The sequence below is a fragment of the Cornus florida genome, unplaced genomic scaffold (genome assembly GCF_030987335.1).
Source record: "Cornus florida cultivar Cherokee Brave unplaced genomic scaffold, ASM3098733v1 CherokeeBrave_3.0.0_Hap2_Chr11, whole genome shotgun sequence".
Lineage (NCBI taxonomy): Eukaryota > Viridiplantae > Streptophyta > Magnoliopsida > Cornales > Cornaceae > Cornus > Cornus florida.
Genome location: NW_026775581.1, coordinates 77,233,278 through 77,246,925, shown reverse-complemented (window position 1 = coordinate 77,246,925; position 13,648 = coordinate 77,233,278). Strand labels below are relative to the sequence as shown.

The 13,648-nt window shown below is 36.2% G+C and overlaps 1 protein-coding gene across 1 annotated transcript; it reads right to left on the bottom strand.

Annotated features, from left to right (window-relative positions):
* Nucleotides 1-69: 69 nt before the first annotated feature.
* LOC132283694 (Golgi SNAP receptor complex member 1-1) lies at nucleotides 70-11,706 on the bottom strand. The gene is made up of 5 exons (XM_059785694.1): nucleotides 11,510-11,706; nucleotides 10,334-10,564; nucleotides 9,186-9,353; nucleotides 775-888; nucleotides 70-393 (listed from the first exon to the last, which is right to left on the bottom strand). The coding sequence occupies exons 1-5, from the start codon at nucleotides 11,546-11,548 to the stop codon at nucleotides 280-282; spliced, it is 666 nt and encodes a 221-aa protein (XP_059641677.1). The 5' UTR covers nucleotides 11,549-11,706; the 3' UTR covers nucleotides 70-279.
* Nucleotides 11,707-13,648: the final 1,942 nt, after the last annotated feature.

Below are 13,648 nucleotides of genomic sequence, written 5' to 3'. Positions count from 1 at the left end.
AAAAAAAACCCTGGCCTGTCAAACTAATATTTTTCTCGTAAGCGAAGGAAATGGGAAGAGATCAGAACATTCAATAATGTTGATTTTTTTAACTGAAATAAATCTACCAAGCTGGAAGCATTAACTTGTACTACAGAAGCAGAGTGCATATAATGCTGTCTAACGTACCATAAACATGAAGAATGCCAAAATTTATTAACAAACCAACACGGTATTTACATACAATACAGTGGAGGAAGAACATGCCGTGAGGCTCCCACCAGAAAACCGCAATAATTTCTATTTGGTCAACCAATAAATCAAAATGAGAAATGTGCAAACTGAGGCAACTAAAGAAAGGATGATAGTATCCATAGACTTTTTCTTCTTTATTGATGAGAGTATATGGTTTACCTGCAAATTTAAAATCAGATGAGTATCAATAAAACTCACAGATACAATTAAGCAGTGACGTCAAAGGTGTCCCTTGGCAAAGGGTGGATTGCAAGAGGCTGATGGAAATAGTATATAACTATCAACAATTCCACTTTGTATTTGCATCATTTACAATGATACTCTGTCTTCCTAACAAATTCTTTGAATGATCTCACAAACAGTATTTTATACGTAAATTTACTTCAATCTGGAGACAACTCAATTACAAGGTATTTTATGCCTTCAAATGTTACTAATATTGAAATTGTATCATTATAGTATACACAAAATATACATTATAAATATATTTACCAGAAAATATAATATATACAAATACACCCATGGGATTAGTTACTGTACCGTTGGAAGGCGGCTGCTGACATTGCTAAGCTTCGAATTGATACCCCCAAATGTTGAACGCTGAAATACAAGTGTCCTAAGGGTCTCTTGTGCGTGAGAAATCACAGAATCCATCTGCGGCAATATCAAAACAGTGACCACAAGTAAGAAAAGACTGGAATACCAGGAAATAACCAGGGAGCTGGATATAACTTGTTTTTCATCAAGAGCAAAAGAAAGACCTACCCTTTAGTTTCCAAATATTATAGACCTCCCTTGAGGTGGTCAAGACAGCAACAATTAACTTTCTTACATATAAATATGGTGCCTTAAGAATTTCTTTTATTCCTCATAATATGGTTACTTGTGAACTCTTTTTAGACGCTCAAGAGGGGAGTGCATCACAAATACAACTTCAGAAAGAACAAAAGATCCACTATAACGGTATAACCTGATCCTTCGTAGATTTACAATGCCAACCATGAAGGCAACAATTTAGAAACAAGTAAATATTACTAAATGAAAAGTATTCTATATCTATATGAATGGATGGATAAAAATATTGCAAGAATGCTTCTTTTTCTTTTCTTTTTTTCTAAATAAGAATTAGACAGGCACCCATGATCCAAACCTTCAACTTCCCCCCCATATGGTCTAGCAGGAGAATGAATCCGGCTAGAAAGCTGGTACTTTATTGTCAAGAAAATAAAGAAATGGGTAGATCTGTTTCAAACAAAAAGAACGCACCCAAGCAAGGTCAAAAAGTTCTAGTTACCCTAAAATAGTTGCCTGTTACAAAAGACTTTCCTCGTTCAATTCAACTCAACTCAACAAAACTTTTTCCCAACTAAAAGACTTTCCTCATTCAGAAATGATAATTTCACAATTTAATATCCAAGCAGGTAAGTCAAAAAACCGACTACAACTAACCCACTACTGAACTTCCTTTAACCAATAAAAGCCTCTAGAGTTACCCTGACCAATAAGACAACCCCGTTAAATTACACACTGCAAGTAATAACATAGAAACTATTATTGTTTTGGTTTGAACTGACAACATGGCATCCTGAATGCTCCATTTACATCCAAAAACTATTCTTCAAAGTAGCACCCCAATCCCAAATGCCCCCACCCACCATCCCCCTTGTCATCGAGGTTTGGCCAAGGCATCATAGGCCTTCAAGAAACTTGGGCTGGAATGTGAGCATCAAAGGAGAAGGTACAGCATCTCAATGGTATACACAAGACCAGGCTGCACAACCACAGTACTATCAAGAGCAATGACTGCCCCATCAGCCCGACACTAAAAAACTTCCAAGCCAAGATCAGCTCTTGCCAAGTCAACAATTGGATGTATATAATACCCACCCAAGACAAAATAAACAAAAATAGAAACAATTTTGATGCAGACCACAGACCCAAATACATATGCATCCATCTTCATGCCCACCAACCGTGGCATTGCTTCATCTGCTGTCGCAGGCTCTTCCACATGCAAAGATGCAGTATAGCATCCGCAAGTCATTATCAACCATGACCAATAAATCCAAGCACAATCCTCTTTCTCCTCTTGTGCTTGCTTGCAGGTTCTCTACTTCACAATAGCAGCAAGGAAACACTATCACCCTGGCCCGCAAACACCCTTCTCTATTATGCTGTTTTACTCCCAGAGCAACAAATCCAAAATAATTTCCAATAGAAAACATTTAAATGTCGGCCGAGAATAATAGAACTCTACTGAAACTGAAGCGGTTTCTGGAGAAAATGAGACTCTACTGCTCGCAAGGAAAGAAAGAAGAGCAACATACAAAAGTTATATATATATATACAAAAGAAGAGCAACATTGTACAGGAATTTCTTGGTACAAATGTTTTGGGCAATGAAAAGCTGCAAGCTTCACCTTCGCAAGTTCAACAAATCATCCCTGGAGGTGATTCATTCCTTAGTTGCAAAATACCATAACTATATGTGTTCTCACATGTTAAGCTTATCCAAGGCATTTGATTAAAAATTGAAAGCAATCACATTTTACCTTAACCAGTGATTCGGTAGCAAAGAGCTATAATTTATACATAATCTTTGAGATTGAAAGAATAATGTGCAGCATCTTAAAAGAGGTTCATATTGTCTACGATAAACAATCACAAGTGATGTCCCATGAATTATATGCATTTAGAAAAAAATTAAAGAAAAAGGTAAAACAAAAGAAACAACTGCTGGAAGGTAACAGATGTTGACATCCACTGGATGTTGTAATCACAGTAATAGCCTGATTATGACTCAGCTCATACAATTCCAAATTTTGTATTCTTACAATCCAACATGGAGGTACAATATCATATAATACAGTGTCTGACGTGCATAAATATAATGTATGCGTCTGCCTGTCCGGTATTTACATCTAGTACACTTCTTTTTCCTCTTCAAGCAGACTTCTGGCTAGATGGCTGATATCCTGAGATGTCTAAGGCACATTGATGAAGGTTCAACTTAAACACGTAAGAGCATTACTTTTATGGACTTCAACACTATGCTGTTTCAACCAAATTGATGATTTGACTTAATAGGTATGATCCATTCTTTATAGATATGGAAGTTCAAGCATTCTACCTTCTTTCTATCAATGCTATAGTAATCCGATGTAACCAAATCCAAGCCCTAATCTCAAAAGAAATCTGAGCCAATTTGAGAAAATTCTTTTGAGATACTCTAACCAGAAACTCAAATTAAAATTTTTTATCACAGTTTTCCAGTACATAAACCACTGGAGAAAGCCCAATCACAACTAACTACTTGGGATCAATCTTCTTACAGACTCATATTTCATCAGCATTGAGCAACAGAATAGCATCCTATAAGGATCCACTTCATCTATCATGTGCTAATGTCATTCTCTAATTTAATGATGACAAGCTCCCTAATTTCCCGTACATGGATGAGCACACAAAGAAAATAGTAAGAGTCATACTTATCCAGAAAAAAAAAATCGTAACAGTCGTGCCCGAATCTTAACCTTACCCAAATTACATTCCAAATATATTGTCTCAGTCCATCTCATTCAGAAACTATCCAACTTTGGAGCATCACTTGATTATTTTAACCAAAAATTTAATCTAACAATTTGCCCTTCCATTATTGTCACCAGCTTAAAACAATTTTGTAATTGGAAAACAGCAAACACCATTTAGCTCTTCTATACATCCAGCAAATTCATTCATAAAAAATGCTAAAAAAATATAAGGTTTAAATGTGGCACTTCATGTAACCCTGCTGTGATAAAAGAATCTCATACTGTCTACTCAAATTGTTATTGTTATTCCATTATAAAATTCCTTGACCACAACAATGTTATATTGTTCATACTAATTTCTTCATAAGAACACATCATCTCTCTACAGGATCCGTACATATCTAAGTCAATGAATACTTGTCGTCTAATTATTGGACCAGCCATCCACATAATAAAATAGCTTCATTTTACTATCTAAGGTCCTGACTCCTAACTGATGATTTTTGCATAAGCTTTCTTGTTTAATTCCTGCAGCACGAACTACATACTATTATCTGATACATTTGTTTAATTACTTAGATCTGTATGCTGTTTAATTCCTGCGGCATATTTTCTAACAGCAAATTTGCAGCAAACAGAAATAAGAAACAATCTACACACAGAAGATAGACAAGAATTACTCCAAACCTGAAATGTGATGCTGATTAAGACTTATTATAGAAGAGAAAAGGGGCTGCCAATTTATAATACAGCCAATAATGACCTCTAATCTTCCCTAGATAAACCTTACAATCCCCACACAGCGATAATATCACCTTCACCACTTTTCTAACTAAACAATTAGCAACTCCAAAGCTTAATTACTATTTAGTACCCAAAAACAAAAATGAGTCTTTGACTCACTTCCATAGCTCCATTAATTATTTGCATAAAATTTTTAACACCGCCTCCTTTTGAGCATTCATCGAAGCACACCATATGATGCATATAAATATATATTTACATGGTTCCTCTCCAATTATTTAGCATTTTCACATTTTATTGCTTGCAGAAAACTCCTAAAAGTTCAGTTCACCAGACGGCATGATCATTAAAGCTGATATATTTCCTCACCTCAAAGGGAATTCCATGATTTGTATTGTTTCCTATTTCATTCCTTTTTTTACTTTTATTGGTAGTTTGTCTAATTGAATTGTACTAACCTGCTAAAATATTAATGACTTCTATCCTCAAAAAAAAAAGAAAAAAAAAAAAAAAAACCCCAAATCTACTTATCAAATATATATATAGCAAGTCCATAAATTACCTACATTGTTTTACTATGTAATTTATGTAAGAAACCTTACATCTTCCATCAAAATAATTCTTTGATTCTCCCATTCAGAGAATTTATCATTACCCCATGATGCATTTTTCCCTCCTCAAAGTTTGTATGTCTTACCAACGGGCTAGTGGTCTAGCGATATCAGGCTCTTACTTCCCAAAAGGAGGTCAAGAGTTCAAGCCTCAGTGGAGGCACGTGCGTGTTAGTACCAATTAAGGAAAAAAAAAAAAAAAAGTTTGTATGTCTTCATTAAATCCTTTGCCTCTTACTACCAAAAATTATGATACAAATCAGGTGCTCGATCTAACCTCACCATGCTCTTTGAGCTCCCTTTTTAATCATACACCTTTCAGAACATTCCTCACACCTAAATATTTGCCAAGTTCTGTAATATGCACATTTTGCACAAATACTGTCATTTAGACTTATTGGTTCGCCTTCACGTTTCTTTTCAACAAAATCCAGTCAATTCAATTCATTGAGACCTCATTGTCACGATCCGATTCCTAACGACGCCATGAGCATAGAAGATACGCATGCTGGTTGGCTAAGAACATTCATTGACTGGGAATGGTTCCAGGGAAGGGGCGTGCAGGACCACAGGATGGTACCTCTTCAGAGTTCAGGCAGGTCGACTCGGTTCAGTTCGAGGTGCTTGTCGCTAGTCTTGGACTTGACTATGAAGAAGGGAGTTGGCCATCCCTGCACAAACTGGTCGGGAGCTGGAGCCGTTCCCCTGACGAGGCCATGGCAGGCCGAAACCAGTCAGCATGTATCCTTGGGAGGGCAGGTCGTGGTGGCTGACCAGGGCGCTTGCGCGAGCTGAAGCAACGCCTTGGTGCCGCACGGGCCGTGCCGCTGCGCCGAATCTCTAGGCCCGTGACAAATGGTATCAGAGCAGGACTTGGGGAAAAGCACAGAGGTGTGCCCCCTTGTCGATCCGGGGGTCTTGAGAATGAAGACGGTGCACTAAAGCGTCAGTGGGTAATCAATGCTGTTGGAGGAGAGCCTCCATCTCCCCATGAAGACGCGTCCTTGAAGGGCCGGAGGGCCGCGCGCATCGGATGGCCGGAGGGCCGCGCGCACCAAAGTTCTTGCAAGTTCAAGAGGCGTGCAAACCGTTGTGAAGGGCGGGTATCAAGTCAGTCGGAGGGCGCTTGTTTGCTCGGGGTGTCGCGGAGGCGGCATAACGTGGGGTTGCGTCCCGAAGAAGTGGGCGTCCCTTTAGCCCGAAACCCTATCATTGGGCGAGTGCAGCCAGGGGTTGTACAAGGAAGCGATGGTGGGCAGGCGAGCATACCACTTGGAGGAGAGAGACTTTGGAATGTTGGACGCAGCGGAGTCAGCGCCGCACTGCGACGAGGGCGTCGCAGGATTTGGGTGGGGGAGAATGTCACGATCCGATTCCTAACGACGCCATGAGCATAGAAGATACGCATGCTGGTTGGCTAAGAACATTCATTGACTGGGAATGGTTCCAGGGAAGGGGCGTGCAGGACCACAGGATGGTACCTCTTCAGAGTTCAGGCAGGTCGACTCGGTTCAGTTCGAGGTGCTTGTCGCTAGTCTTGGACTTGACTATGAAGAAGGGAGTTGGCCATCCCTGCACAAACTGGTCGGGAGCTGGAGCCGTTCCCCTGACGAGGCCATGGCAGGCCGAAACCAGTCAGCATGTATCCTTGGGAGGGCAGGTCGTGGTGGCTGACCAGGGCGCTTGCGCGAGCTGAAGCAACGCCTTGGTGCCGCACGGGCCGTGCCGCTGCGCCGAATCTCTAGGCCCGTGACATCATGCTCTTCATAAGATTGATCATTCATTTTGAATCTTTTCTATTATTACCATTGTAACAGTTTTTCTCCTTACGAGTTTTGATTTTTTCATTCTCAAAATAAATATATCCATCAGCATAAGACTATTCTGGTGAAACCTCCTTTAGTATAACTTCATAATCCTTTTTGAAAAAGGAGCTAAACAAGCCAAAAATGTATAGCAACACTCAACTTTTTCCACATTGATAATATCTGATGTTCCTAAAAATCCAAATTGCATTTTCTTTTTCAGCAGCTGGCTGCAATGAATCTTGGAAATTTTATCTTCTGAAATTGTGGTCGTAGTGACAACTCCTCTTAACATGCGACCAAAAACCCTGACACTTCTACACAGCCATGTATTAGAGCAACAATATATCCCATTTTTTCTAGTACTATAGAGAAATAAAGGAATTCCACTAGCACAATGTTGGTAGCTCTGGAGTCCCTACAGGGATATAAGTGTAGCCTATATGATGCTTTACATATATTAGAGCTTGTAGCATCAGAAAAATTGAACCCCATCAAATTTAACAATTTAAAATATGCAAATTTATCATGCACCAATTTCCTCTTCTAAATATCCACCAGATTTGGCTGAAACTCTGCTCTCGAAAAAGATCAAAACCGGATTTCAGTAGGATGGCCATGTCACTTTTCCTCTTCCAAAAATTCTTGCATATACTTACCCAAGGAAGGAAAGAAATCATACTTGACTACGAACCTTGACAGTGAAATTTTTGAACAGAATATGCACAATCCATTACAAGAGCAATATCAAACAATGTCACAGCCTTATCTTCTATGAATTATAGTTAGAAGCCTTAAAAGCTAATAAAAAGCTTCTAAAATGATGAATAGGCATTCAATGAGATTTCTCTCAAAGGTATCAAACGAGATTTCTATCGACTTGAGTAACCTATACCATATTCCAATCCTTAAAATCATATCCACAAAAAACAAAAACAAAAACAAAAAAACCAAAGACAAAAACAAAAAACCTTTAGTATCCCAATATTAACAATCGTTATCAGGGCCCGAGTGAACCCATGCAAAGAAGTGAAGGACCCAACATCTAACACGACGTATATAATCCAATTGAGATCTGCATATTGCGTATACTGAGACCAAATTCTTAACCCAAACGAAAAACCCCCACCAACTTGCAAGACTTCTAGTGCTCTTTCACAAATCTTACGGAGAATTGGTTGCTTACACATCTACTTCTCCCAATTTTATCCTTTTCTTATTTATTGTAGTAGTCCAGAGAGTCAGGAGGTTACATCCTTCTCCCCCACATGCATAAACCTTCTTCTACCTAATTCTACATTTCTTATGAAAAGAAAAAAAAAAAAAAAAAAAAAAATGCAGTTTTCAAAGGTTCACTTGGGAGGCTTAAAAGACATGAGACTCACCTTGTGCACTTGGAACTAAAGGAATATATCATTTTAGTTAATTTTGTGTCCTTTTCTAGTTTTATTATAATTTAATAACTAAGGTTGGACATTATAAAAATAAAAAAGAAATAAAAATAATAATAAAAATCTACCTAGTGCAGGGGTTGGTAAATCTCTCTCATTTCTGTAGTATTCCCATAGACTTTTCTTTGTGATTTTAATTACTTTTGTAGGATACCTGAAAACTTATCAATTTGAAGGTGCATGGTTCTCAATTATGGGATTAAAGCAAGGATGATGATGGTTCTCAATTATGCGAGCTATGTTCAGTCATGGACCTGGAATTAATGGAAAATACCTAATTGTCCATCTTTTGCTAGTTTAAGCCTGGCCATTAGTAATGGACCACAACCCAAAATTATCTAATACAAGGGTTGTAAAGGTCTTCCTAACAAATTTCTTAATAGTTTAAATATTCAAAATTTAATAGTAACCGATTTGCAATATTTAGAGAGTCTAGTATTGAAAAAAACAGTAGTGTTCGGATTGAACTTTTCCAAACTAGAACTGACCACCTTGCAACATATAAATCAGGGCAATTTACATATAGTTTAAAACCAAAGTAGAGACAGAATTGTACTACCTGTAATAACAGTGGGCTCACATGAAAAAAGTACACCATAAATGGAAGTTAGAAACAACTCCAGACTAGGAATAAAGCTTCACTCAATGTTTTAACAAAATAGAAGCTTAAGTATCAACCATGTTGGCTTAGACAAGGTGAAATTTTAAAAGCTGTATTCTGCTAGTCTATCTGAGACAACCAAATATTCAGCTTTAAAAGATATGGAACTTTTATGTGGTATAAACATATTAAAATTTGCTTATAAATACCTGCCCTGTATTTCTGCTGATGGATGCATGCTCCTTAAGGAGAGCCTGCTCAGAAGAACCACCACCTTCTTCCAGATCTAATCTTGTCCTATCAAACTCCCTGAAATCCTCCAGCAGTGAAGCATGCTCTTTCTTAGCTCTAAGGCTGGAGCGTAGCCGATTAAACTCCTGCAGTTCAATTGTTTTTGTTAAGCACCGTATGATCACTGGCAAGTAAATTCTTTTAGCTCAAATTACCGGATTGGTTCAAAGGTACACTATCATTTAGCATCGCTAGATTTACTATGAAGCCGTATTCCACAACACCCCTAGGAATTTTTTTTCTAAATAATAAGGCAAGTTCAAAAGTAATGCAGCACACGCAAGAAGATTCAAATTCTCAAATTAAAATTCAAATATATTCATCTATTTACATGATACCCCACAGTTTGTACTTATCAAGTTTGTGAGCACTGAGCAGTTTTCACGTCTCCTCAGTCCACTAGAACTTCAGATTAACAAATTAAAATATTTCCTCTCATAAAAAATTCTATGCATGAGGAATAGGCCTCGTCCAGACAAGTAACAAAGAGAATATGAAAGCTTTGGATTTTTTTTTTTTCAAGCAACAGAGCAAAGCCCAATCTTACCACAACCTTCTCCTATCTTCTCCAATGGGATAAGAACAATTTACTTCCACACTCTCTGTGGGAATCTTAGCATCCAATGTGAATCCCAAGAAGAAGAAGAAGAAGTAAGGTAGTGAAGCATGCCAAACTTTCTCTTACTATAGAGCAATCGAATGATTCCATGATTGCAGATTTCGGTAATATGGCATAGGAGAAGTTTATAGTTTGGCCAGGAGTGGGCCTCATGCAACCGTATCTTGATTGAGGTCGAAGAAGAAGAAGAAGAAGAAATTAAAAAATAGATTCACAAAATCATTTAGGAAAACTGCTCTATTGATTGACTAGTTCTGTTTAAGTATTCTTGCTTTAGGTTGGTTCAGAGTATTTTGTTTGTTAGCAGCACACTCGTTTGTGGCTTTTAATGCAACAAAGTTCATATTGACTAGAAGAATCAATGCTAAGTGTTGTAATTTCAACAGTGTCTGTTGAATGGTAAAAGCAACAATACTTATAAAAAAAAAATGGTAAAAGCAACAATACCTGAGTAAGATCTTGAAGAATTTCTTGATGGCGTGTCAATGTATGAGAAAATATTTCTGAGCCTCCCGATGATAGCCAAGCTTGCATCTGTAAATTTACTTGCTGAAGCTGTTGTAGTAGTTGATTTATTCCGGATTCAAGATCGTTATCTGAACCATCCTCGACTTTCGTAGAAACTAATTTACGATACATATGCATCTGCTCATCCAACTGAGCTTCAAGCTTCCTTGCCTACATACACATGATTAACAACAGACAAAAGTTACACTCGCCAATTATATATGAAGTTCATAATCAAATTAACATTTCCGATTTTTCAGTACATGCTCCAATTCTTTATGAAGTTCATAATCAAATTAAATTTTCTGTTTTTTTCAGTAAAACAAAGATTAAATCTTGAGAATTCGTATATGACTATGATGGCAATTTTTGAAACTAAAGGAAATTAATAGGATCATTTTGATTTTGAAATGAATAGAAGAGAGATATCAACACCAAATCATGATTTTTTACTTGAGGGTTTTTTGTGAAGAGCAGCATTGCTCTACCGAAATTACAGTAGAACAGCAATCCTATACATCACAACTACCCTATTCCAAATCCATCTCCATCTTGAGTGATGTGACCCTTTTCTTACCGTTTTCAACTCAAAATAAAATGAACACCACCCTCCCATTAGTTTCAAAAATGCCTCTCTCTCTCTCCCTCATATCATTCATTACAAAGCAACCAAAACAGGGCTTTCACGACAAATTCAAGAGAAATTATACAAGTATATACTTTGACCGACAATCAATGAGACAACACAAATCTGTCAATGAACCTGTCCAAACATTTTATTGATACAATTACCTCATTTAGTTATGCAGATCACTTCAAAGATACCATCATCAACGCCATTCAACTAGATTTGACATTCTAAACACCATTCAACTAGATTTGACATTCTCATTTCAAAGAACTTTGAGACTCCCACTTTTTTTTTTCCATTTACAACTCACAAAATGAAATTTTCAATTTCATGATACCCTAACCCTAATACAGATATATAACAACTCAATCACAGCAAGGAATTCAAGTTCATCGCAGCATAAGAAATATTCTGATATATGTCTATGCAAAAACATACATATATACAGAGATGTCAATATATTGGTGGGAGGGAGAGGAATTGACCTGTTTCCGCAAAGAGTCCCAGGAAGTAGGCGGATCCATGTTGTAGAGAGATAAGGAAAATCAAAATAGATATACAGATATATATATGTGTGTGTGTATTGTTTGGAGCTTGTAGATTTAGAGAGAGCGAAGAGATCGAGATGTATTGAAGAAATTTAGGAGGAGGCCTTTTTGTTTGGTGAGAGGTTGAAGAGAGAGGAAGGAAGGTTTCATTCAGCTGTCAACGGATGGAAGTGGGGTCCACTTTCCGTATTATCTGATTTACGGCCCGAAATTTACTCGACGACCCGACTATCATATTAACCAGGGAAGCGGGCCGGGTTCTATCCAAATTCAAAGCCAAATCATCTAAATTCGATTTCATATTCATATTTTAGTGGTAAGTTTTACATTTGTGTTCCATGGACACATGTATATCTGATTCTAATGATCAAATCAAGTCCTATTAAACTAAAATATAATTTTGAAAAAAATAAAAATAAACGAAAATATAATTGCTTTTGATTGAATCTCAAGCAAAGGTTAATTTATTTCATAATTGATTTTGTTCGAATTTTAAGCAAAAGTCAGATTTATTTCACGATTAATCATCAGTTTTAGCTTGAATTTATGATTAATTTATCAAGGAAAATTCTAACCCATCTATGCCCACTAAGAATATCTTGGATCAACCCACGCATTTCATTCCTTGATAATATTTGAGAGGGGCCAATTGAACCTTTATTTGTTACTCCTTTCCTTTTGACCAACTAGTTAAATTCCTACCATCTTGCCGTTTTATATATTAAAAAATTTATGAGTTGATTTTTAAGAGTTAAAGTTTTTAATTCGTAATTAAAAAATAAATATTTTACGTTAGTGATAAATGATAACATGCCATGTTATTGTTAATGATAAGTGATATATCATTTAAAATTTTATCCTATTTTTAAGTAGTAAATGATATCATGTCATGTTAATAATAAGTGATATGATATTACTTAAAATTTTAACATATTTGTAAGTGAAGGATACTTGGGTCCTCACTAGTGACGTGGACTAATAATAAATCACCATCTCTGATTTGGTAAGTAGATATTTATATCATCACTAGTCACCATCTCTGATTTGGTAAGTAGATATTTATATCATCACTAGTCACCATCTCTGATTTGGTAAGTAGATATTTATCGTGTAGAGTATTGTTCTTTTTAAGTTGTGTTTATCATTTTCAGTTAGAGTAGTAATATTCACATCGAACAGAATGAATTGTCTAATCGAATAAGTTTTAATAGACTATTTATATCACATACAATTAAGTGAAGAGTTTCATTTCCTTATTTGTTGCATAATTGACTACTTACTAGAGTAAGTCTAGCAATTCATTGCAATTATTCGATGTAAGAATCATTTTCCTTTCAGTTATATCAAAATTTCATTATCAAATTCACTTAATTAGATAAGTGCTTAATCTATTCATAATTAAGCGTTGAATTGAGTTGTCAAACAGCGTCTTAACTCAATTTACTCCTTGATAAGAAGTTCCAAAACCCAATTGTAAATAGAATTAAAGCAAGTGTAGACATGACAAATTAGTTCACACGTATTTGGTAACAAAGCACTTTGACAGGAGGCTATGGTGTTAAGTAAAGCATAATAGAAAAATGCGATTCAGGTAGCCCACCCTCAAATAATTGGAAAAATATTTTTTTACTATAGTGTTGTTAAAAAAGTGTTTTTATTTTTTATTTTTTATTTTTTATCTATTCATTTTATCTTGACAAATATTTCATGTATTCACTATATTTGGATGAAAACTTGAACAACTTTTGACCTTCCACTATGAAAGATGATGAACTACTAAATCATCGTTATTGATGGTAAAAAAAAATATAATGGTTATTAAAGGAGTAAAATACCGCCAAAACTCCAAGCACTTTTTTGTAAATATTTTTATAAAATACATATTTTCTACTGTATCATTTTCATCTCTACTCACAAGCAATACATAACATGTCAATTTTTATATTTGATAAAAAGCTTTGTGATGTCAAAATTTTCTTTAAAAGCCCAAATGTATATTATTTTTCTGTCACAAAACCATGTGAAATGAGTTTCCAAACTAGCAAATGAGAATCATTCAATTTCCAAATATATAAA